This window comes from Podarcis gaigeae (assembly GCF_964106915.1).
Source record: "Podarcis gaigeae genome assembly, chromosome: 8".
NCBI classification, from domain to species: domain Eukaryota; kingdom Metazoa; phylum Chordata; class Lepidosauria; order Squamata; family Lacertidae; genus Podarcis; species Podarcis gaigeae.
Genome location: NC_139684.1, coordinates 21,349,945 through 21,375,715, shown reverse-complemented (window position 1 = coordinate 21,375,715; position 25,771 = coordinate 21,349,945). Strand labels below are relative to the sequence as shown.

At 43.2% G+C, this 25,771-nt stretch overlaps 1 protein-coding gene and 1 long non-coding RNA gene across 5 annotated transcripts in view; one reads left to right on the top strand and one right to left on the bottom strand.

The window, feature by feature from the left end:
• Nucleotides 1-39: 39 nt before the first annotated feature.
• SKI (SKI proto-oncogene) overlaps nt 40-25,771 on the bottom strand; it is a 151,629-nt gene continuing 125,897 nt past the window's right edge. Inside the window, exons 2-7 of one of the 4 annotated variants that reach the window (XM_083752592.1) lie at nt 16,059-16,181; nt 14,295-14,410; nt 12,798-13,090; nt 12,044-12,351; nt 9,377-9,607; nt 40-6,531 (exon numbers count right to left, since the gene is read on the bottom strand). In XM_083752592.1, coding sequence (XP_083608718.1) covers nt 6,343-6,531; nt 9,377-9,607; nt 12,044-12,351; nt 12,798-13,090; nt 14,295-14,410; nt 16,059-16,181 — 1,260 coding nt within the window. In that variant the 3' untranslated portion in view covers nt 40-6,342. Of the gene's footprint in view, nt 6,532-9,376; nt 9,608-12,043; nt 12,352-12,791; nt 13,091-14,294; nt 14,414-16,058; nt 16,182-25,771 lie in introns of all 4 variants that reach the window. The other 3 variants (XM_083752590.1, XM_083752589.1, XM_083752591.1) reach the window with 3 other exon arrangements.
• On the top strand, nt 6,734-10,631 carry LOC310850928. The gene is made up of 2 exons (XR_014567484.1): nt 6,734-7,610; nt 10,203-10,631. It is a non-coding gene; the product is annotated as an uncharacterized lncRNA (long non-coding RNA).

Sequence of the window (25,771 nt, the reverse complement as noted above, 5' to 3'; positions counted from 1 at the left end):
CAAGAGTAGTGAAAGAACATATCTTTAGTGTGTGTGGACTTATTTTTTTCTGCACAAACAATTTTATTTTTGATAATGCGCCTATACACTGTACATTCAGTCACTGTGGTATATATAAGCATAGCTATTTTCATACATAATCTGATAAAGTCCTTTATTTTACAATATTATCTGTTTCCAGGTTGGAAAAGGGATGTGGGGGGAGGGGGGATTTTAAAAGGACTATCAAGTTACACAGAGAAATAGATAAATACCCCACGCTTTTTTTTTCATTTTTGTAAATCAGGCATTTATAAACAAGAAAGCATATTTAATTACATAAAATAGTTCTAGAATAGGAGAGTAAGTCATAAAATAGTTAGCAGCAGCAGCTGGGGGACAGGGAAGTAACAAAAAAATGCTGTAAAGATTTCGTCTATTAATAAACTTGCGCCATTATCCCCTCAATTAAAAACTTGCTCCTTAGTACTCTTCCTTGCTTTAAAAGACCTCTCTATAACACAGAGACTGCTTGGGGATGTAAGGGGAAGAAATGTCAATTTTCTTTGCTTTTACTAATAAAACAGTTCACAATGAATAACAAAAATATGCAAATAATGGGAAGGAAGTTGAACTGACACTGATTTTTTTTTAATAAGAAAAAAAAGTTTCTTTATGGTTGTTGTTTTTCCCTAACAAATTTCCTTGGGTTTAAAAACACAACTCTTAAAACAAGACAACTAAGTAAGAAAAAGGTTTTGAAAAAGTAAACACCACCATATACACGTATTATACAACTGCAAAATGAAAAAAAAAAGTATTTACAAATTAATATTTTTTTTTTTTACATTGGCTAGTTCTGTTGGAAAAAAGCAAGATTATTATTCTGTTAGCCTGTTTCATAGATATAAATGTCTTATTGCTGTTGGTATTCTTCACCTGCCCTCCCCCCCTTCGTTAAAGTCTTATTTGAATATCTTTTATAAAAAAGTGAATTAAACTGAATATACAATTACCTAGATTATATATATCTATATATATTTGATGTATTTGGAGAACTGACAGCCGATGTAATAAAACACTTCTTCTCCCCTTTTTGGAGAAAACATCTTAAAGGAAACGGAATTACAATTTGCAAATTCTGTTCCAGTAAAAGGATCATAGCTATAACTAGCTTAAGTTAGCAAAACAAGAACATTATATTCTACAGAATTGATAATGCAGTTTCTCTTTCCTGACCAGCCCCTCTGCACACTTTGGAGTAGGGGGTCTGCTGTGAACAAAAAAAAATGTTGCATAGGCAGCTGTTTCCCCATTCACTTCAATGGGTTGTGCCCAACTTTCCATTTGGAAGAACCCATTAAAATTGATGGACCTCTGTTCTGATGTAACACTGGATATAAACCAATGTCAGAGACATGCATGTTCCATGCATACATTGGCTATCATGGGTCCAGGGTGGCGGGGAGCCCAGAACTCTCATGTGTTGATTGGGAGTCTCAAGTTTGGATTGCTTTTTGTTTTAATTACCTTAACTCTGTGTTTTCTACATCTAGCTCTCCTCAGACCTTGGCTACTGATCTGGAATACTAGTGACCATGCTGCAGTGTTCAGAATATATATTTACACACAGTGGGCTAGGAACTTCTCCAAGGTAAGCCCCATTTGTTGCAATGACGCTTGAGCAGAAATTATTCTTGGTAGGTTGTATTTGTTAACTGATGGCAAGAGCTTGAGGTGGGAAACGTCCCAAACAGCTGTGAAATGGCTGAATTTTCTATTACCCTTTTATTGTCTGACTTGGAAATCCCTTAAACAGGACTTTAGACACATGGCTGAAAAGATTAAGAGCAAAGATGCTATCAAATCCATATGGATGCACACGCTTCCTTCAGATGTTGGATACAGACTTGAGCTACAATCCAGCTAACCTAGGGTTAAGTCCTACTGAACTTAATAGGACTTACTTCTGAGTAGACATGCACAGGATTGCACCATATTTAGTGAACTAAGTCCCAATTGAAATCCAAATGACGTGTGTCATGGCTTAAATCTGGATCTGACAAAGGTGTCTTTAAAAAATGATTCTTCACTCACCTAATGAGATTTTGTTGTTTTGCCTCTATCCGCCTTATGTCACAAAGATTCTCTCCCCCCCCCCCCCCGTTTCAACACTTACTAGACAGTCTAATCTTAAAACACCAGCAGATAGATGTTTCAAGACTGATCGGTATGTGGGCACAGCTGTACAAATCGCAATTATTTCATCAAGGGTTTCAGGAAAAATCAGACCAGAATCAAGGTGTTAGAAACACAGCATTTGTTGGTATTAATACTTGACACCTTTATACTAACAGGCATACACTTAAGTAGTTTTATGTGCATACCTACATAAGATAAAGTGTGAATGCAAGAAACACAATTTTAAAGCTGCTTATAGTGTTATAAGCATACATTTCACAGGGAGTTATGAACGGTTGCAGCTTCTTGTGGAGTATATAATTCAGCAGCAAAGTTGAGCTTCCCTTTGCATAGTATGTGGAACGTCCCTTAAATCAGCAAGATTGCAGATCCCATGCCCTGTTACAGAGAAGGATGCAAGAGTGAAATTCTGATGGACAGGTGCAGTTTAAATCACGGGACCTTTCCTTCTGTTTTAAGCTATTGCAGAAGACTACACATAGTTCCGTGTGGTTGGTGCTGATTATCCTTTTCCACTTTGATAAATTCAGCTCCTTTTCTCTTGGTGGGCTGGGAGTAAAAAGACAAGCTTGCACTGAAGTTGTATGCCCATATAAAAAAGATGAGACATGATGCAAACTTCAGCATTTTGCATTTGGTTTATTACTACGATTGGAAGTGGTAGCAGAGACTTCTGAAGAATGAGCATGTGCCCAGGCTGTGGGTTCCCAATGCCTTTCCTGTTTGTTTTGATGGGAATAGCTTTGTGCCAGCTGTTGTAGCCTAGCCTCAAGGTTTGGAACATTTACACTCATGAAGAGGGAAAGGGGCAATGGCTGCGGTGTTGCGCAGTGGGCTTCTCTGAATCTGTGTGAATGTTTCAATGAATCTGGCAATGGTTTTGAGGGTTTTTACCTTTCACGCTGACCTGTTGGTCAACGCACCAATTTCACTTCCTAGAGGATTATAGGGAATGTCCACCTAAGTTTGCTAGCAAGACCAGCTGCGCCTATGTCAGTCAGTGTGAACTAAGTGTGTGTCATAAAACATGGGTTGTGGCTGCCGTGGTTTAAGGCCCTTCTGTTTGTCATTGGGACTACAGCTCCCATCATCCCATGCAGGCTGGAGTCAATGGCAACTGATGTGCAAGAACAGCTGGAGGACCTCATATTCCCCATCCCTGGCATAGAGGAAGATCAGTATTGGAAGGCAAGCTGCTTTCACAGAAACTGGTTTGTCATTATCATCTTGTAGAATGACCCCTGTATTCCCAGAATTAGGGTTTGTAACACCTCTCCCTGCTGAAAGGAGGGGTGGCTGGCTGGGTGGGGAGAGGGACAAGCAGTGAGCAGCAGCTTGTCCCAAGAGTGAAGCTGAATCACCAAGCATAGGTTTGAGCCACTGAAGACAGCTGTGCATCAAAACTACGCAATTTTGTTGCCTCTTGAAGGAAATAACTGCAAACTTAACAAAAAAGCATTATAGATCTTGGAAATTTATACGACTGAGAACAAAACGAAACAAAAAAAAAAGTTATGCACCTTTACGTTAAGACAGTGATAATGCCCGTTAATTAATATATATGTATGGCAAAGATTTTAATTCCATGCATATGGTTTTTTTTAATAACTGCAGAAAAAACATACAAAGCAAAAAAATTATTTTTAAATCCCCATATTAAAAAAATAACTGCATAAACACAATCAATATTCCGTTTGCATTGCACTTTAAGATGGGAGAGCAGATTCCACTCATTGGATACGAGCATGGGCAAGACCTCAAACGCAGACAACTTCGTATCATGCAAATTAGTCCGTATATATCTGTTGCTTTCTTGCTCCCCATATTTCAATTCTAAGTCACCTGATTTTTCTAATATAGCTTCCTTTTAATTTTTTTTTCCTGTAGCAACCCCTACCCCCACCCCCACTAAAATGTACTTTACTTCCTCCTTTTTCAATGTTCATGCTTACAATGGCTATTAGAATGGATAATAACAGCTTTATTTTTAATACAACTTTTATTCCCCCCCTAGTGTACTGTAAAGTCAATACTTTAATTTTAGGACAGACAGCCGCATTTTGGTTACAGGAAAAGGATTGAATTGCAGAGTTCCCTTCAGTGTTTCAGAACACAAATTGGAGGAGAGAGAATCTGTGAATTTGGGATGGCTTTTCCCCCCAGTTAAGGATTTTAGTAAACTGTCGCCCTTAGTAAACGGTTTGCTCACCATTCCTGTGAAATGATTGTAAAAATAAAATAAAACAAATGCAAAAGACTTTGAATCAATACCTCTGTATTGGCAGGGAAGAACGAATCAAAATATTGCTCACTCCTGCACTGGGGCGGTTTAGCCAGGACCAGCCGCCATAGCCCTGTCGCTGATAGGATGGCATCCCTGAAGTCCATGTTGGAATGCTTGTGTGACACAGATCTCAAGCAACCATGAATCAAGAAACATGTGACCAGCTTGATTGCCAGAGAGCAAAGGTAGGGAATCTGAGCCTATGCTGCTTATATTGACACCGAGCTCTAACAATTGCAGTTCCGTAACATTTCCTACCCGCCTTATTCTCAAAAGAGAGAGGGTAAGTCCTGGAGAAGTGTAGAGTTATAAACTGTTCCTTGCAGACTTGATTGCTAACACAGTGGACAGTTGGTTAAGTCATAAGAGGAGCAATAAAGGTGGAGGAAATCATAACGAAAACTGTAGTTCTTAAAAAAATAATGCTTTTCAAGAGGAAAACAAAATCCAGTGGGTACTAAGTGTTGGCCCCAATCAGGTAGAAGAAGCAAAACTCCCACTGGGGATAGGATTTTTGCCCTGAGTGTGTTTACTTGCTGCATATTTTAATATTCAGTGGGAAGGGAAGGAATTGCGGCACAGATCCCAATATTAAAGTATTTGTCACATTAAAAACAAAAGACCAAAAAAACTCTAAAGAATAAGAAATGTAGGCTTATTCACAGCAGCAAAAGTCCTCTTTTTTTGTCTCTTTAATACAATGTTGAGCACTCTCTGTGGGCCACACTGAAATCCTTACATGTGATCCTGGGCAAGTCAGTAAAATACTGAAATTTCTGAGGTGATGATAACATGGGGACGAGTTCTCTGGGAAAACGGAAGGGTTTCCAAGCAGACATGCCACTCTCTGTTTTTTCCCACTTATCTTTCACAAGCAACTTCATGTTTCAGCCGACTTTTGTCTTGTGTTTTCTCTGTGTTTCTTGCTCTCTTTATATATTCTTCTATCCGTTTCTCATAATTGAAGTGCTCTGGCGTTGAAGTGAGTCTTTAAAACACATCAGTTAATAACAGACATATATTTATATATAAAAAAAGTTATGGCGTGATTTACAAACACTGAATTTTAATAAGGCTGGGTTCGTTTAGGATACAGTTCCACTCCTACACCCCACTGAAACATACAAACTACCCCCCTTCCCCTCCACTGACTTTCCTCTTCTTGGTTCAAGCATGGGGAAAACAAAGATTTTAAACTAGGAAAAAAACCTAAATTTGAAATTCACATAGAAATCCCCTGGATTGAAACGGTCATGGCTTATTATTGGGCTTTTTCTGACGAGCTTCTCTAAGAAAGAACCCAACATTTGTAACAATTTGTCATTACAAATCAGGCATTGAAAGTATTTTCTCCCCTCCCTGTTTATATATATATATATATTTTAAAAATCTTGTTAATGGTTATAATACCATGTCTTCGTGTCTCAATTGTTTTGTGTTCTTAAATAGCTTATAACAAAAGGGTTTTGTTTTTTTCTTGATTCCAAAGTGTTCCCAGAAAGCAGCCCTCGTTGCTTGTCTTTGATTTCACATGGATGCTGCTCGCCAGACGGTATAATTTTTTTAATTTTTTTTTTTTTTTGCTGCGGACTCAAAAAGTAGTTTAGGTTATAAACACTCTTCATGTTATAGGCACAGGAAGATGTTGTGCTATATGGATTGAAAAAAGAGGTGGAATTCAGTGCTTCTGTTATAAAGAGTAACATTTGCCCTCCAATGAATAACAAAGTCCATGTTTACCAGCACACGCCAGGGCGCGGACCCTCGCCCCAGCGCCTCTCCCACACACTCTCTCCCTCACTGTGCATATTATTTTATTTTATTGTCAGTCTGGCCTACAAATTAGACCCCATGTCATTACGTTCTTCAGCGCTGGCCTAGTTGTCCATATCTTTCATTGTGTGTTCACTGCCGGGCAGATCACTCTGTTTAGGCCACAGTTGCTCCTGAAGTTCCTTGACAACCTTTTCCAAGTGTTCCCGTGCTTCCCTCTCACGCAACAGATCAGCACGCAGCTGTTCTCTGTCCGCCTCTGCATGCTGGAGCTTCACCTGCAGGTCTTCAATCTAGAATGAATGAATGGATAGTAAACTAGAGATACCTGGCTCAATTCAAGGCATTAGAACTGACATACAGTGGTACCTCGGGTTAAGAACTTAATTTGTTCTGGAGGTCCATTCTTAACCTGAAGCACCACTTTAGCTAATGGGGCCTCCTGCTGCCGCCACACAATTTCTGGGTTAGCGGAGTCTTCTAACCTGAAGCATCTGTAACCCGAGGTACCACTGTAGAACTTTTGGTGGCTCGGGACCAAAGTCCCTAAAACCAACTATCTTGGACCCTACAAGCGTCAACTTTCCAAAAGCCACGTGCCAGTAGGTGGGCAGGGTCAGCGGCAAGCATGGTGTAAAAGTAGGGCTGCTGAAGGGAAGGGGGTTCCAAGAGACCCGATTGGGATGTCTGCAATCAGTCCAAGCCTGGGGATCCCCACTCTTGAGTGACAGCTGATACTGCAACACAGTCCAAGAGCTGCAACCTATCCGTTTTTAGATCAAATTCACAACTATGAACATAATCTATACGGGAAAGAAAAGGAGGTCACTGAATGCTTGTCCACCATGTTTCTAGGTTTATACACACCCTAGAACAAGGATAGCCAACACAGTGTCCTCCAGATGCTAAGCCAGCTGCACTGTGGCAAGAGACCTGAACCTTTCTCTCTGCTTTCCATCTCTGCATCTTCCCCCACCACTCAAAACAACACTTCTGCAGTCTTGGGCCTCTTCCAAGTCATTCAGCTCTGGCCACCTCCACTCTAATACTTCAAAGGATGAGCAAAAAATGTGGCAATGTGATTACTTCAGAAATGAATATGCCAGACCTAAATCCTGACAAATTGGGGGGGGGGGGAGTTGCAGGGAAATGGCAAGGATGTGCCTGTGCACTAATTCCTTTTGACTGCTTTGAAAAATCACAGGTCTTCATTCCTTCCTCCCACCTACCTCCAACCTAATCTAGACTTGAACATCCCTGAATCCCTGATGCTATTTCTTAAGACTGAGACGATGAGCAGAATTAGAAGCCGGGGAGACAGAAGGCGAGCACGTCTAACACAGACGTCCCACGTCAACATGGTGAATGGGAGGTAAGACAGAAAAGGCTTCTGGCAAGATTATTAACAGGAAAAACCCAAAAATTCACCCACACAAACTTCAATCCTTTCCTCCCTTGAGAGAGAAAAAAAATCCAGATGTCAAAAGCAACCCTCTGGAGCAGAGCAAGTTGGAACAAACGGGTGAACCTTCAAAGCCTAATTAGATGAATGTGTTTTGTTTTGTTTTTAAAAAAGGCTTCAAACTTTGTGGAGCCCCACCCGCCCCCACAACACTTCAGCTAAAGTGGAAGTTGACACCCAGCACATGAAGCTCTGAATCAGATTGTGTTTAGTCTGGGCATCGCTTATCAGCGAGACGTCCCGTGATGCGAGGAGAAGGAAATTTGCATCATTTCCTGCTTCTCTGCCCTTGTAAATTTGGCAAGCCTCACAAAAGAGACTGTGGGACCGCTCCCCTTCCTGTTAATGAGAGGAGGAGGAAAAGTAACATTTAACATGGCTTTGTTCAGAAGTTGGCTTCTTTTTTTCTTTAAAGGAGCTCTTTAACAATTTTTTTGGTGTACAGAATGACAACACTTCCACATGTTGCTATTACATATGAATTGATTTTGTAAAGCGTGTCCTGATATTTGTACTTCCCAACCGTACCTGGAGATGCCAGGAATTGAGCCTGGGACGTTCTACACACAAAACAGGGGATCTCTAACCACTGAGCCAGGGCCATTCCCTACTAAGCCTGGGCAATGTATTGATATTGTATGAGAGCTAGAGTGCAATGGCTGCTTCACCCAGTGGTATATTGCGAATCAAACCACTGTCACTCCTGACTCACTCTGCTACCAGTGCCCAGGGTGAGAAACAAGCTGGAGCCGGGTGCTGGAGGCAGAGGGACTCAGGAGCAGCAGTTTCACTCGCAATGTACTGCTGGGTGAAACCACCATTGCATTCTGGTCCTCATCCTGCTAAGGGAGGAACAAGCTACATCACCTGTGGCTGATGTAGCTTGGTCCCGTGGCTGCCCGCGCCTCATTTAAATTTCTCCGCTGAGGGGTGCACAGCGGCCTTGCCTGCTACAGGGCGCAAGCCAAAGACAGCGTGTGTCCTTTGAGGAGCAGGCAGCCTGGCAGCCCCTCCTCCCACACACATGCAAAGAGACAGGCTTCTCAGCTGATCAAGCTCCCCACCCCTTTGGCTTGTGCATGGCAGGTGGGTTATCTCCCAGAAGGAAGTGCTGATGCTGACACCAGGCCCAATGCTCAGCAAGGCACGGATGGGGTGGCTTGCACACTGCACCTTGCAGTGCGATGCCAAGGTTGCAGAGGAAGTCCCTCCACTCCCAGCGTTGGGTGGCAGCAGCAAGCAGCCCTGGCTCAGACAGGTTTCAACATTGTGATCTATTGCCAGTTTGCGATGTTTGCCTGGTGATACATCTCAGTGTTGAAAAGTTGACATTGCCCAGCCCTATTCCCTTACAGCAGAGCTTTCCACACTGTGTGTCACGTGAATGCTCCCCAAGCTCCTCCAGGGGCTGGAAAGGGGTTTAACTTCTCGTTTGCTAGTAAAACTGAAGTGCTATGTTGTGAAATGATGCATGTCTAAAAAGTGTCACCAACAAGAAAAGTTTGGAAAGCTCTGCCCTACAGTGAGAAACCAAAGACTGCTTTGAGGCCAAAATGGCATCCTTTAAAGTATCTTTTGAAGCCTTTCTGAATATTTAGCCACAAGAAAAGCTCTTGCAAAGTTTTGGCCAAGAGCCTAGAGCTCTGTGAGGAGACTATCAAAGGACTTGTCCTCACCTGGGCGGAGTATTTGGCTCTCAGCCTGCCTGCTTCACACCCCTTGTCGCACACCCGGACTTGTCTGGCTTGCTCCAGTTCCCGCTTTAGCCGTATCCGTGATTCGTTGGCCTCCTTCATTTTCTTTTCATTCTCAGCTCGGAGGCGCTCAATCTCCTTCCTTAAGTTGCGCTTGGCTTCTGTTGCCTCTCTTAGCTTCTCCTTCTTCGCCACACGTAGGAACTCAAGCTCCTGGAACAAGATGGAGGCATGGCTTACTTGATAAACACAGCCTTAAAAGTGGTTAGAGGTGGCATGGGGAGTAAGAAATATATAACTGGGCAAGAGCTTTAACATTTCAGGGGTTGTTGGAGGGCAAGTTAGAATGGAACACTGGACTTTAAGCATGGTGTGCCTGCTATTGGCAAGAACCACATAAAGCAGATAGACGTGTTCACCAGTTTCTAGCCAATGGAAAATGAAGATGTATTATTCAGTAGCATGGAATTCCATTAGTGTTCATATGCAGTAAGGAAGAACAAATACATCACAGAATTCTGGAAGAATCTCGACTCTTTTCAGACAGTTCTAGAACATATTACAGGCAAGCACTTATGGACATTCTGATGTTAAGATTTGAGTTAGGTTGTCAGTATTGGATCTGTATATGATTTGTACATTTCCTTTTTTGTTTGTTAAGCTAATGGTCTTATCTATTGATTATTTTAAGTGCTGAGCCTCCAATGGGAGGGATGCTGTGTCCTGGTTGGTGGGGGGAGACATTTCTCTATAACAGGGCTTCTTGAACTAACTGATGTGACAGACTGGCAATTATTTTTTTCTCCAGGGTGCCAAGGACCGGTAGCATATCTGAAGCGTCCCACCCAACCTGGGCTGTGGTGGAGTCACCATGAACCCATTGGTCCATGGAACACCACTTTGAGTAGCACTGCTCAACAAAACCTTGCCATTGAGACAGAAGAAGAGCCCTGCTGCATCAGGCCAAAGGCCCATCTAGCCCAGCATCCTTTTACTCACAGTGGCCAAACCAGAAGCAGTTCCTAAGCACAACAGCATTCTCCCCTCCTGCAGAACCCAGCAAATGGTATTCAGAGGAAGAACAGAGCCAGTGGAAAAGCAGAGGTGAGAGTTAGGTGATTAGTCCAAATGGAGACATTTTTCATATTTATGTGGTCCAGCATCAGATATTTTAGGCACAGGGATAGCCAGGTGCTTGGGGTCCTCTCAACTTTAAAATAAATGCGTAATGCGTAAACCATAAAGTTTTCTCTCTTTTATTGGGAGAGCGGAGGGGACAGCTTCCATTCATTCTTTGCTTATATTATGACTGATTAGTGTTAAAAGGGAGACCAGTGTTGCATATCTCTTCCCCTCCCCTCCCCTCTCCTTCCTATTTCCAGATGCAGTCCTTCCTTTGTTAAGTAACATACTGCATCGGGGTCATGGGAAATCTCTCTCGTCTGACAACCTTATTTCCTAAGCCAGAACTTGTTATCCTAGCCTGTGCTGTTTCCCAGCCATTCTGCATGAAAAGCCTTTGCCCTCTCCACAACAGAATTAATGGAATTTGGGGACAAATACTAGGCTCTTAAGTTCACCGTACTCTTCTGCTCAGTTTAGGCACTGTTAAAAGTTTTGCTTGGCTGAGCAGCTGCCACCTGCTCTGCATTCTCTGACTGCTCTCAAGAAACAGGCTCAAGGTCCTTCAGAGAGAACCAGAAAGCCCAGGAGCAGCAAGCAGACTACCACCCCACAGATCCTCCTTTACACCATGAATGGGTCCCATGAAACATAAGGCCCCAGAGCACATTCTAGGTTTTCTGTGGCTCTGTTCAGCTGTAATATTAAGCCATAAACCACACATGTGGAACCTCAAACTTTGCATGCACTTGCAAGCTGTCTGGGTGTTTCTAGTTTGCTGTTCTTTTTTTAAGAAAATAAACCAACCCGTTCTTGCTTCAGAAGTATTGTTTTTACTTGTTTGGAAATGTATTTTTAACTGCAACTTAACCATGAGGGCTATGTTTTACCTCCACTGCTAGGAATCACAGGTGAGGAGAGGAGTGCTGTTATGTTCAGGTCCTGCCTTTGGGCTTCCTGTAATAGGTGTGAGAACAGAGAGCTGGACCAGATGGGACTTGAGCTTAAATCCATCAGGGCTGCTCTTACGTACGTACTTTCAGGACCAGAAGGATGTTTCAGATAGGGAGAGAGGGTTGTATCCACTGTTAGTCATACCCAGAACATATCACTTGAAATTAATGTGCATGACTAATTTGAATGAGGCCACATCCACACTATATTTTAAAAGCACTATTACATCACTTTATCAGTCATGGCTTAAAGCATCATGCGGACAACAGTTTGTTAGGTGTGCTAAGAGTTAGTAGGAGACCCCTCCTCCCCTCACAGAGCTCAACATCTCAGAGGGGTTTGACAATCAATCCCTCTTCCCAGGGAACTCTGAGAATTGTAGCTATGTGAGAGGAGTAGGGTGTCTCATAACAACCCACGCCCTCTTAATAGACTACAGTTCCCAGCATCCTTTGGGGGAAGCCATGACTGTTTAAAGTGGTACAATAGTACTTGCCTGTGTGTAGTGGGGATGGAGGTGGGTGGGGATGCAAGCCACTCATTTTGCCTTATGATGCTTCCATATGGCCTTACCTGGTGTAGGCTGCGTTTGGCCTGCAAGGCAGCATTCAGTTTTTCTTCCTGCTTCACTCTCATCTTTACAACTTCATGGAGGAATTTCTCTTTGGCTTCTTTCGTGTCCAGGCCACCGTCCAGGGCCTGCCTGAGGTGCTCCAGCTCAGCCTCCAAACCGCTGGTGCCACTCTGGGGTTCGGCGTGGCTGGCGACTTCAAAGACGTTGCTAGTAGTGGGCGGGGCTTGCATGCTGGGCGAGCTCATGTCCTTGGCTGAGCTCGAAGAAGCGAAGGATGGGGAGGAGAGCGAGGACAGAGAGGAGGTGACTGGGGAGGAGAAAAGAAACACAAAGGCGGCAGCCCCCCCGCCGACAAAAAGAACATTAGAAAGCTAAAAATCACCTGTGTGACTGGCTTGCAGAAAGGACATACATAAAACCCCAATATACATTGTACCCAATCAGACCATTGGTCTATCCAGCAAGGTAATAGCTACACTGACTGGCAATGGCTACCCAGGGTTTAAGTCAGGGGTCTCTAAGCACTGAGCTGCTTTCCTTTTCTTAAAGCAAAACGGGGACAAGATAAACTTAGAATCATAAAATCATAGAATTGGAATTGATGGGTCATCAAGTATAACCTCCAGCCATGCAGGAATTGCATCGGTTCCCCATCCTTCCATCCCTCCCCATGGCAATGTTCCCAAGGAAAACAACCAGTGAAGAATTAGAAGAAAATAAGAAATGAAGTAGCATGGGGTAACTCACACTTACATTCTTCTCGAGTCTCTACTTCGATTTCTGCTTCAGACTCCTTTTCTTCTTCTGCAGCAGGGACAGCGGCAGGAGCGGTGGCGACAGCAGCGGTTGGCATAGGTTCAGGAATGGTTGGGTTTTCGGCGACATGTTTCCTTTTCCTTGGTTGCGAGGGGCTGCTCAATGGCTCACTGCTCCGTGTTGCTGCTGGGGCACATGGGGGGTTGCTTACGATCTTTGGCTGAGGCGGGGGTGGTGCAAGGGCCACATTGGGGGCCACGGCATTCTCAAAACTTTTGTATGAATACAAACTGCAGAGGGGTTGTAGGGGGGTTGTAAAGGAAAAAAAGAAGTAAAACCTTCAGTGATGGAACACACACTACTACATTTGCAGACTCAGGGGACGTCTGCATGCATGGGTTTACATACAACTCATCATCAGTGCAGTGAAGCAGGTACAGAAGGGACATGGAAAATGCAGTTCTTTAGATGTTTGGGGGCTACAACTCCCATCAGCCTCACCCAGCACGGCCATGGGCCAGGGATGGTGGGAACTGAAGTACAGCAGCATCTGGAGGGCCACAGGTTGCCTATCACTGGTTTGTGCCATTAATATCCCATACCTTTAACACAATCATATTCTAGGAGGCTAGCAGAAAGAAATAATGTTGTGTCCAACTAGGCCCTGCTCAGAACACACCCACTGAAATTAATTGTTCCACGTTAGTCATGACCATTAACTTCAGACAGTCTACTCTGAGTAGGAATAATGCTAGATACAACTCATAGTTGCAATATGTAAACATTTACTGGGGCAAATCAGCAGCCTTTTCTGTGCTACAAAATGCAAATTAACAAGGGGCCTGAACCAGCGTATGATATAAATTGCTTGTGAGCAAATGACGCTGATCCTATGAATGTTTACTCTGGCATTCAGTCCTACTTTCTTCAGCAGGATATAGATAGATAGATAGATAGATAGATAGATAAGAGATAGAGATAGATAAAATTTAACTGTTTTCATAAATATAAGATACACATTAAAAGTACCAATAAACATCAGTTGCTAAAGAAGAAGTTAGCCTTAAAAAATTCTAAATAAAATATTCAGTTTTAAAAATACACATCAAACTTACATATTAGGGTAGACTTGCTTGAACAAAAATATTTTAGCAAGTGCCAAAAAACTATACAGGGAAGGTGCCTGCCCAATATCAATGGGTAGGGAGCCGCAAATTGCCGCCACATCACCAAATCAATTACTTGGGTTGTATCCAATGCTACTCCTACTCTTGAGTAAACCCGCTGAAGTTAATGGACAGGACTAACTTGGGTCCATTAATTTCAAAGGGTGTAGAGTCTTGAGTAGAACATAGGTAGACACAACCGCTTACAAATGTGGAATGGACATTACGTGTCACTTGTAAAAGGAAGCTCCGCAATGAGATTACAGCCTTAACTGGCTTAAGATGAGCTGGGACTCAGGTTATTGTGCCACTATTTCCGCCTCCTCACCTGTCTCTGATCAAAGCAGGGATGTGGTTTGGGAGGTCTTTTTCGTTTGCTGAAACGGCGGGGGACCAGGGCCGGAAGGCAGAGAGGCGCTGTCGTGGATGCATGCAACCAATACTCTGCTGGAGCCAAAAAGGAAACAAAGAGGAAACAGTGAGATACACACAATTACATGTTTGTGAGCTGTAAATCTGGTATATGCTGCTGGGGGGGGGGGGGGCGGAGGCTTGAAGATCCATAGGGAATAGGATGCATTATAAGTCCATGTGAAAAAGAAAAGGCCTAGCCAACAAAGTCGTACACAGGGTAAACCCACTGAAATTAATGGGCCTATGTTTGTTGTGTCCATTAACTTCAATGGGTTTACTCAAAGTAGGACTAGCAGTGGATGCAACTCAAGGAGTCTAGTACAGTCTTAAATTTCATTTTGTTGCTGGTTTTAATTTTCCACTCTTAAATTACCCTTAAAACCGAAAACAATTCAAGTACAGTGGTACCTCAGGTTACAGTGCTTCAGGTTACAGACTTCGCTAACCCAGAAATAGTACCTTGGGTTAAGAACTTTGCTTCAAGATGAGAACAGAAATTGTGCAGCGGCGGCGTGGCAGGCCCCATTAGCTAAAGTGGTGCTTCAAGTTAAGAACTGTTTAATGTTAAGAACGGGCCTCCAGAATGCATTAAGTTCTTAACCCGAGGTGCCACTGTATCAGTATTTAGATGTACCAATGGTCTTACTTGACAGCTTCCTATATTCCTAGTTTATTAGATCATGCTAATTTTTTAAAATGTGATGTATGTCTATATCCTGCAGCCACCTTTTTGTGGCAAAAGATTCTTACTGCAACCTTATCCTAGTTGGAAGAGAAATATCTACAAAAGTAACTCCTCTATGGTTGTTCGTTTTAAATACCAGTAGATCGAAAACAAAAATAGAGGGTCCAAAAGAGAAATTGACCATGAATGAAGCAAAATAAAAAATGCAAAAGAGGAATTTGTCTTTAAACTCAACGGGTTTTACCCAACAAAGTCCTACTGCCTGAAATTAATGGTTAATCATGTCTTTTTAATTTCAGTAAGTCTATTCTGAGTAGGGCTAACAGGATGCAGCCCATCGTACAGGTGTTTTTCTTTGGAAACAGCACCTAATTAATGTATGGTGTCCTTGATGAAATCTTTTGGGGCCCCTTTCTCTTAACAGTCGTGTTGGAACTGCTCATATGTGGTTTCTTCACCATCACCACAAGGAGAGTAAAATAAATGAGATTTTAAAACCAAATTTCAGGACAATGGATGTAGGAAACGAAGGAAGCTGCCTTTAGTGTCTAGGCTGACTGACAGTGGCTCTTCATGGTCTCATGTGCAGAAAGGGCTTCCTAAGCACCTGCTAACTTTTTCTTTTAGCTGGAGATTGAATTTGAGGCTTTCTACACACAAAAACCCCTTCATGGATCACTGCCTTGTTGTGGCGAAGGGGCTTGAATAACTCAGAGAATCTATGAGCTATGCCGTGCAGGGCCACCCAAGACGGACAGGTCATAGCTGAGAGTTTAGACTAAATGTGTTCTACCTGGAGAAGGAACTGGCAATCCACTCCAGTATTTTGCCAAGAAAACTCCATGGACATAAAAAAGGAGAAGCTTTGAGTAGGAAGTGAGTGTTTCCGAGGCATGCGTTCATGGGCTCACAGAGAGTCGAACACGACTAAGACGACTAAACACAACAACACACAAAACAGGCTCTACCTATGACCAGTCCCCTAAAACTCACCTTGCTGGATGAATTGGACAAGGACCGTAACCAACTAGACTGTTTCTCTTTGTCACCAATTATTGGAGACTGCAAGGAGTCATCTATTTTGGGTTTCTTGGGAGCAGGAGGATCAGATGGTACCTGAAAAGAAGAGAGAAAAGATTTACTGGCTTGAATTTATATTCCTGTCATTTTCCATTGCATTTTTCGATATTAAACATAGTTCAAACCACCACTAGTTGAACAGGAATACACCCACATGGGGACCATTATCTGAAGAGCAAGGAAGTGTCTGTTCTAATCTATCCTACGAGCTCACAACATTATCTCACAGGATGCATTGTTACAGGTACTGTGACTAGGACCGTTCTTTCCTTGTGGACTCCAGGTCACGGGTGAACTATAGGTAGCACACAAAAATTGGACATTGCTGTGTGAGTCCATTAGAAAACACCCTAAAGGCAAGCTACAGTTTATACCTTTATCAGAACCAACAAAAATGTCACAGAACAACTGAGGGCATGTGTTCAAGCTCACAGAGGCGTATCTACATACATTAAACCATGGTTTAGTGTTGTATAACGGAACACATACAGTCTTTCAACAGTCTTTTGTTTGTTTTTTAACCATCCTGGGTGTTTTCAACTTCTATAAATGATTCCTGTCCACCCAGATTTGGGAAAACACTTTAAAATTCATTTCTAGCTATGTTTCCTGGAGAAGGGGTTCAGTACCACTGGACAGAAAATTGACTGGTTTCCCCAAAGCTCTGTGACTGACCTATGTAGTCCTCCAAACTTTAGAACTGCTTTTTAAAAAAGCTAGAGGTGAGAAACAAAATTTCTAGTATATGTTAAAAGACAAACCATTTTAAAAACATATTCTTAAAGAAACCAAGCCTATAAAATCAAAGCATTCAACACTACCTGTCTTTTCCCCACTTGCCCCCAAATCAAATTTGCCTGCTACCTTGTTTTCTAATTGTATGCAGAAAGGTGAGTTTTTAAACCTGTGGTTTTGAATTGGAAAGATTATTTTAGATGAGAACAGGGCAGACTTTGTTATTCTGTTTGCAGTGGTTGTTATGCTGATGACTTCACTGCGCCGCAGCTGCAGGCAGATTCTAGTGGCCTGTTGCCAAGATCTGCTTTGCCTTTTCCACAAGTTGCTCTGCTCGGCCTATAAATCACCCGCAAGCATAAGCAAGCCCTTTTGGCTGCCTGGAACCCTTTTCTCTCCAGGGACACCAGAAGATAAATTCCAAGGGCCCTAATGTGGCTTTGCCAAACAGATTGGTACCTACTGGTTGAACTGGGGCTCTGAAAAAAGCCAGAAAGCCAGCCAGTACAAACAAGATCACTGGGTAGGAGAGGGTGGGTTGAATGACCTCATCGTAATTGCTCTCTCCCCTTACCCTTCAAGGCAGGGAGGGAAGTGTCAATTCCATCTCAAGACCATGCAGTTTCTTCTCATGAAGGGATATGACTGAACATGGAGACCTATGCTGATAATGATGAGCCACCCAGAGCACCACAGGTGTGTGCCAGGATGCTATTCTTTTTTCTAAGTGTACTTTCTAGCTCCCAATATGAGCACACAAAGCGGTAGCCCTGTGTGCAGAGTTAACCCTAACCCTCCCTGCTACCGCCATGCCAATTGCCAAATGTGGCAGGATTTGCAAAGTCCATTCTTTTCAAAACTTTATTTCTTTTTTTAAAAAAACAACAACACAACCCTGATTTGTTTTTGGGCTACCTCAAGAGTGGCAAGGGAACTTTCTGAATCTGTGGAGAAGTCAGCAAGATTGGAGCAATAATAGTAATAATATTGGTGAAGGGGGAGAAAACTTCCTTCTACTTTTGCAGTTTCTGCCTGTGCAAGAAACAGTGACAGCATCTGAATGATATTTGGCAAGCACTGACAGATCCCAGCCCTGTCCACTGGGGCTGCAAAGTCAGGCTGGGAGGGGACCTGGAATGAGAGGCGGACACAGCAGGTGCTTCAACTCAGTACAGAGATGTGTTTCTTTCTTGCCCATTCCCCCCCCCCTCACTTTTCCCCTCCACCCTCTGCTCATCTGCAGAAAGAGAATTTTGTGCAGACTCGAGACAATCAATTGGGATGGTTAGAGTGTGAGTGTGTGTGTGTGTGCTGGGGGGGGGGGGGCAGGAGCCCTGGCACAACAAGCTGAGCGAAGTTTTAAAAGCACGCAGCTGTAAGAAATAGCTAGTGCAAAGTGAGGCAACCTAAACAGATTTGCCGAAAGGGGGATGGAGTGGGGAGAATAATAAATATATTATCTTACAAAACACAAACTCAGTTCCTTGCTTTTCCACCATCCCTCTGATCAAGGCAGAAAAAAAGGAAATAGACCTGTCAATACTACCTTATAAGACCATCAGTCTGGGTGAAGTTGTCCCCCTCCCCCAGTTTGCAGCACTCATCTCTCATGGGAACTTTGGAAGCTGCCATTATCACATGGAGTCAAGCCATTGTTCCATCTAGCTCGCTCAACACTGTCTACTCCAATTGGTAGCAGCTCTCCAGAGCTTCAAGCAGGGGACATTCCCAGCCTCCACCTCGAGATGCCAGAGACTGAACCTGGGACCTTCTGTGTGCAAGGCAGGTGCTCTGCTGCTAAGGTACACAGCTTTTCCTCCCAGCATATGCCACACAGTGTTAGAAAATTCCCAGGTGTCATGAGTGTTTTGCAACTGGAGAGGGTCCAATTGCAACTACATCTCTGGTTGCCAGGCTGGCGACTGACATCTCCATCTGGCTGCCCCCCCCCCCAGCTTTCTTAAGCAGGTAAGCAGAAGAGCTTATTTACTGCATTTATATCCTACCTTTTTCTCTAAGGAGTACATGGTTCACCCCTCTCCCATCTCAGTTAATCCCTAAAACAACCCACGGTTGCCCAGTGAACTTCATGACTGAGTGGGGATTTGAAACTGATCTCCCAGGTTCTAGTCAGACACTCTAACCACTACACTACACTGCCTTTCTAGAGTATTTCTGCTATGGGGCAGGTATATAAATATGGGGAAAGCAAAATGTCGCTTAGAGAAGGATCTGAAATATTTTCTTGAAGTCTGAATTTGTTGTATTCTAGATTATTTGATTTGATATTTTAATGTGTTGTAAACCACATATTTGTAATGTGTTGTAAACCATATTTTTCTTTAAAATATAAAGCAATATAGAAATAAAATTAATGATAATAATAATAAATTCATTGTTTTTAAAAAGTGCCTAGACATTCCATTGTGGCAACTGTAATCTAGGTTTGTATTACAGAAGCCACCACCATGAGTCTAGTCTTGTGAGGCTGAAAGCTGTCCAGTAGTCACATGGACTGCATCAACAAATCTCCACTCTCACAGTTTTGGGTTGCAAAACCAAACTTTCTTGAGTGATGCATCTGCACTGCCTGCACACTCCTATGAATGGTGGTCTAGAAATACAGTGAATGAGTCGACCTGGTCAATTATTTCTGTGCTGTCCTGGACAGCAACCAAGCATACCTATTCATATCAGAATTGGGGAGTAAAGGAGAAGATTGGAAGATAATAACAGCAACTTCTGTTCAGCTTTTCTTTCATGGCTGTGGAAGAATCTGACATCAAGAGATCGCAACCTTGACCTTGGTCATCAAAATAGTTTTGACTAATGCTTTACTCACTGCATCATAATGACTAGCAAATCTGTGATGGCACAAAGCTTTTTGTGATGGCACAAAGCAAATCTGTGATGGCACAAAGCAAATCTGTGATGGCACTAGAGCCCCTTTCACCAGATGTATTTTCCTGTCAATCACATTATCAAAGCCAACGGACAAGTGCATTCTCCATATTTCCAAAGGACAATGGCAGAGTTCAGCGTTGCTGCAAAGTTGCTGCAATGAAAGCCCTTTACGGTACTTCCTAAAGCACTGCAATGACCTGGGAAGAGTTTACTGCAGGGCCAGCTACACAGTCCCATCCTGTGTTAAATGTGCTTGTCTGGGTTCCAAAGAAACATGCAGCACCGTATGCTCAAGGGGGTTTGTTTTGGACTTGCTTTTCAAGAATAGAAGCCCCATTTTGCCACATGCCAGACTTCTTCTGAAACCAAGAACACTATCAAAAGCAATCTGTAGAAATTGGGTGTTCAGGCAGCTCAGTGTGTGTGTGTGTGTGTGTGTGTGTGTGTGTGTGAGAGAGAGAGAGAGAGAGAGAGAGAGAGATCTCTCTCCGTGTGTTTGTGTGTGTGTGTGTGTGTGTGTGTGTGTGTAAAATCAACAACCCACTGAGCATGCCTAAGCCTTTGAGTGCACAGGGAAGTAGCTTTTTGGATCCCAGCCAATGCGTTTTGAGAAAGAAACAAGTTGGAAGCCAGATATTTCACCTAAGATTCCAAAAGGTGCTTCTTGAAATTTTGGTCCCATCCATCTGAAGGTCATTCCCCATTAATCAGACTAATTTTGGCACTGGCCAAATAGGATCATGCTTGATGTGTCTGGCCAAATTTGCTAGCTCGGCACAGCACAACACTGCAGTAGCAAAGCCGAGCGAGGTTGGTGGGAATAGATTTCTCACCCTCTGCTTCTCAGAACAGCCCCTCCTCCTTCAGGCCAAGCAATAATAATAAAAGCAGCAGGCTAAGTGATAACAGAGCTGGCATGAGCACCTGCTAGTTTCTTTTCAGATGAATGCACCAGCAAAAATTTCAGCACCCAGCAGAAGTGACTTTTCAAGCTTAAGGCGTTCGGCAGTGTTATAGCTATCTCCCGAAATTCCCAAATGCCCAAGCATCAAACTATGACACGTTCACATACCAAGAGGCTTCCATTTAACCAATCAGCCTAAACAATCTGTACAGAAATACAAATGCAGCCAAACTCTGGGTCTATTGCAAGCCAATTCTACCCTATCCCTGAACTAATTTTCACATCATCTTGTGGAATGGTATTTTCCTGCATCTTGTGGAATGGTATTTTCTTACTCCTGGTTTTCTACTCCTTTCATCTATAACCATCTATGAACTTTGGGAACCTATTTTATATACCACTATGGGTTGTTTTCCTTGGGACTGAGTACAAATACTGCATGATTCGTAACAAAATGAATATACTAACAACACTGTGAAAGGGATGTTAGTTTGTATGACGTTTTTGCCTGTGTGGCAGCTTCCTTGTGTGAAAGCATTCTGGCTGGCACTTGAACAAAGCAGCTCATCTTTAAACTAATTTAGAACAATTTCAGCTTGTTTTTGAGCTGGATGTCTATAGACACTCCAGAACTAGGAGCATTTCCTGTACTAGTTGAATCACACACACACGGAAAAGAAACTCAATGAAAACACTACTGAGGCCAAGAAGATGGTTTCTGTTTGTGGTTTCCTTGAAGCCCCAAACCACACAAGAAAACTGGGGAATGTTTCCAGCTAATGTGGCCTGTTCTCAAGGGAATTATCCCATTATTTTCTGAAGCTGAAAATTTCTGTTGGGCATTTAATTAAAGTTCCTGCACTTCCCAGCAAGCTGCAACAAAGTTTGTGGCTGGCCGAGATGTTTTAAGGTCAACAGGTGTGCTGGATGACCTGCTGAATCATCCTCTAATGCTGAAATTCAGCTTTTTTGACCCTGAACTATTCCCATATCCAATATTGGGGGGGGGGGTCCTTAATTCAGGTGACTATATTGTGATTCTATCATTTCTCAATGACCATAAATAATGCCCTTAAGCACCAAACCGAAGTCTCTTATACACACCCTTGCCTCGTTGTCCTGCTTCCTTACTCCAACGATTTCCCAGTGATTCAAAGAGTTGTGGGCACATGAATGCAATTGCTCTACTGCTGCTAATGTCACAACAACATTCCTGCCTGCCTACAAAGAACAACCTTTCTGTGTTTTAACTTACCAAAGTTCCTATGGGACATTAGAGGGGTTCTTTCCCAGGTGAGAAAGTTATAGCTGTTCAAAGATCTTCTGACTTTCCCTCTCTCTCAGCTTCCAGATAATACCTCTCCTTCCCATATTGGTGAAACAGCCCAAAAGGTGATGAATAAATATGCACAGACCTATGAGATGCTAGATAGGTAAGGCTCCATTTCTAACTGGCACCATTCCAAGGGTGATATATCCTCTTGTGGCTCCAGAGTGGTTTCCAATCCATGGAAGCATAAAGTAATTACTCTGCAAGCATTCACACTAATCACAGTTTCTGTAGTTGATGTCTGGCTGAGAATATAGACTCCCCAGTGTGAAAGTGACTCTCGCAAGCTGGCAGAAAAGTGTGTGGAGGGAGGGAGGGAGGCTACACTTGTGGCTTTGAAAACATCTGACGAACTGGGAGCAGGTGCAAGGGACCCATATGCATGAGGTCTCCTTGGCTCAATTTTTCCATAGCAACCAGGCTGTTAAAGAAAAGAGCAGAGCACACATACCCCATATATTTCCTTCCCAATCTTCACACAGAGATTGGACTTGAGTCTGGGTGCTGGGCAATGAAGGTGGATGGAGCTGCCCCACCAATCTTAGTGTGTGCACACCCACCCACCCAGCTGCCACCTGTCTGTCTTTTAACTTACAACCAGTCTATGGGGATGGCACTGGCTGTCACCTTCCTCTTTCTTAGTCTCAATGTTGCCTTTTCAGGGGGAAGGAATGGGGGGGCACAACTAGAATGTTGGCTCTGCCTATCATTGGTTCTGGCTCCGCCTACTGTTGGCCTCTCTGCCTTCCAACCCTAGCAACCTTAATAGGCAGCAGCCACCATCAGGCCAGGGATTCACAGCCTAGCTCAGCAACATCACAGTCATATCAACCAGTTTCCTAAGGAACCAAAATGCCCTAAATTCACAAAGTTATTGTGAAGATACTGCCCCCTCCAATGCATTGCATTCCATCACTACAAGGGAGCAACTTAAACGCTGTTGCTATAGATCAAATATGAGAGGTGCTTCCCCACCACTACTACACCCCCTATTCTACAAACTCTTGCAAATATTCAGTCCTTATAATTCCCAGAGATGCCATGAAAATAAATGAAATTGTCACTTGATAACAAATGCATTGTGGGTTTTTTTTTAGCTTGATATGCAACACCACAGAATACAAACAATGCAATGATGGTGCCCACAAGAAATAATGATGGCCACCAAGGTAATTAGGCAGATTCATGGTGGATAAGGCGATCAGTGGCTACTACCCAATACCCACAATGACTGTGTTGTTATCTCTACTGCTAGAGACAGCATGCCTCTGAATACCAGTTGCCCAGAATTGCCTGGGAAGAGTTCTGTTGTGCTGAGGTTCTGCTTGCAGGCTTCCCATAAGTGCTAGGTTGGTCACTGCAAGAACAGGATGCGGGAGAAGGTGGGCCTTTGGCCTGATCCAGCAACCAGGAACTGCTTACGTTCCACATCCTTATGTTAAAATGCCCCTAAATATAAATCAAAATAATTCCCAAATATTTTCAAAACACACTCAGGAGACCTGAATCATCATTTTTGGATTACTTGAAGATGAGAGCACTGCCGAACGTGCACAAGAACGTGCACAAACAACTTACAAAAGTAATTAGACTCATGCAATTATAATGCCGTAGGTGGTAGTCCCCTTCCCCCTCCTTTTATCTTTTCATAGTTTGTGCAGAGAGACAAGATCCGTTCTAACCATGAGTAAGGGTGGAGCTTCCTGTCTTGGCAACTACTTGATAGCTGTTTGTTAAACAAAATGAAGCAGATTTCTCAGAGAGAGAGAGAGAGAGAGAGAGAGAGAGAGAGAGAGAGAGAGAGAGAACCACAAGACCCAAAGCCGGTCTGATACTGGTTTCCAGAAACCTCAAAGCTAGATTTCTTGAGAGAGTCAAAGGAACCCCGGAGACGCTAACTGATTTTCTTCCTGAGTAAACAGGTATTGTGCAAGACAAGGCCTGAGACACAGCTTGATTGTGCAGTGCAGAAAAGGTAATTGAGGGACACATAGAGACTTGGTGTATATGGGGGGCGGATATGAATGAACGTGCCTTTTTTACCAGCCCTTCTGGACAATCTTATGGGGACCACATACCAGTGATGGGTGGATCCAGATGCAAAAGAGGACAAAACAAAATTTTTACCTCTTACACAGTAGGGCAGTTTCTACACACACCTCTATCCTCCATTCAGACAACCAAGAGGCATTACCGTCCCAGACACCTCAGATAGACAGAAACACTCAGGAGCATATAAAATAGCATGTGGCCTGGAGAGAGTCCTGAGGCCCAGACAGAGGCTTTGGCCCCAGGGCTTGAGGTTCCCCACCCCTGGTTTAGGGGCATAGGAATTATACATTGGGAAGAGAGATATTATTTCTGCAGCCCCTGTAAATGTATTGAATCAATGCATCTCAGTCGGTCAGAACACCCAGCTGCAAAGATTCATTTTTTCTTGTGTACCAATGGACATTTATTTATTTATCATGGCACACATGATTCTTTTCCCCATTTTATTCTCACAAGGGTCATGTGGGGTAGGTTAGGTGGAGAGTGTGAATGACTGGCAAACGCTCATTCAGCAGAAGCTTCATGGCAGAGTATTTGAACCTGGATCTCCCTGGTCCTTGTCCAAGCACATGCACCATTTGCACCTCACTGGCTATTAAAATGAAGAAAGAGCACCCCCAGAACAATGCTCCAATCAGTGGGACTACAGAACTTGTCAGCCCCAGGTCATGTTTCGCTCTCCAAAAGCTACCCAATTGCTGACAGACATGTTTCTGATCTGTACAAAATAAAGAACAATTCCCTTCATGTTTCTTCTCCTTCCAGGGAATGATCGCTTTAGTTATTTAACCCCTGGCGCCTCCAGTTTTTTTTTTTAAATTAATAATCAGGTAGTAGATGATGTGAAAGAGCAGCTGCCCTTAACCCCCATTGTATCCCAACTCCCATCAACCCCAGTCAGGGGTGGCTGCCCTGAAGAACTACTACCAGTCAGAGTAGACCATAATACTCTGCTTTAGACTGACATATACTCTGACCTGGTATAAGGTAACTTCCAATGTTCTTATCTGGAAGTGCATACAAGACCAGTACTGGTGGTGGTTGGAGACCATTCTTAACGCTACTTCTTTCACTTGTGGACCTTTGCTGGTAGATATAGAGTCCAGGAGTTAGTTCTACTAATAACTTTTTTATGGAGCAACAAACTTTGACCCTGCTGATGACTACCTGAACCAAAACTCATTGTGTTAATGATACCTGGAAAGGGAAGAGTGAAGACTAGAGAAGTGCAACGCAACACCACACACTTCTAGAAGCTGCAGCTTCACATTGCTTTGTGGAATTGCTGGCCCTGTTGCCTGGCAGAGTGGATGAGGCAGAGGAGACACTTCCGACTCGCACGATGATTCACAGTGACCTAAGAAGAGTTACTGAAACTCAGGTGGCGCGATAAAATGGCAACGATCAGGGTGCTGTCAAATGCAAGCACAGATCATAAAATGAGAAGCTAAAAGCAAAGAGGCGTCAAAGTGTGCCGGTGTTAGATGGCTCTATGGGATATAAAAGCAGCAGAAGTCTTTCTTCTAAATTCAATGAATTATGTCGAGGGTAGGGAGACTGCAACCCTCCAGATATAGAGAGATGGATAGACAGATATTTGCATGAGCAACTAGCCTTTGCAGTTTGGGTGAAAGGTACAAACACATATGAACACAACTTTCCAGACTCAAAACACCAGCCATTACAAAGTATAAACAGAAG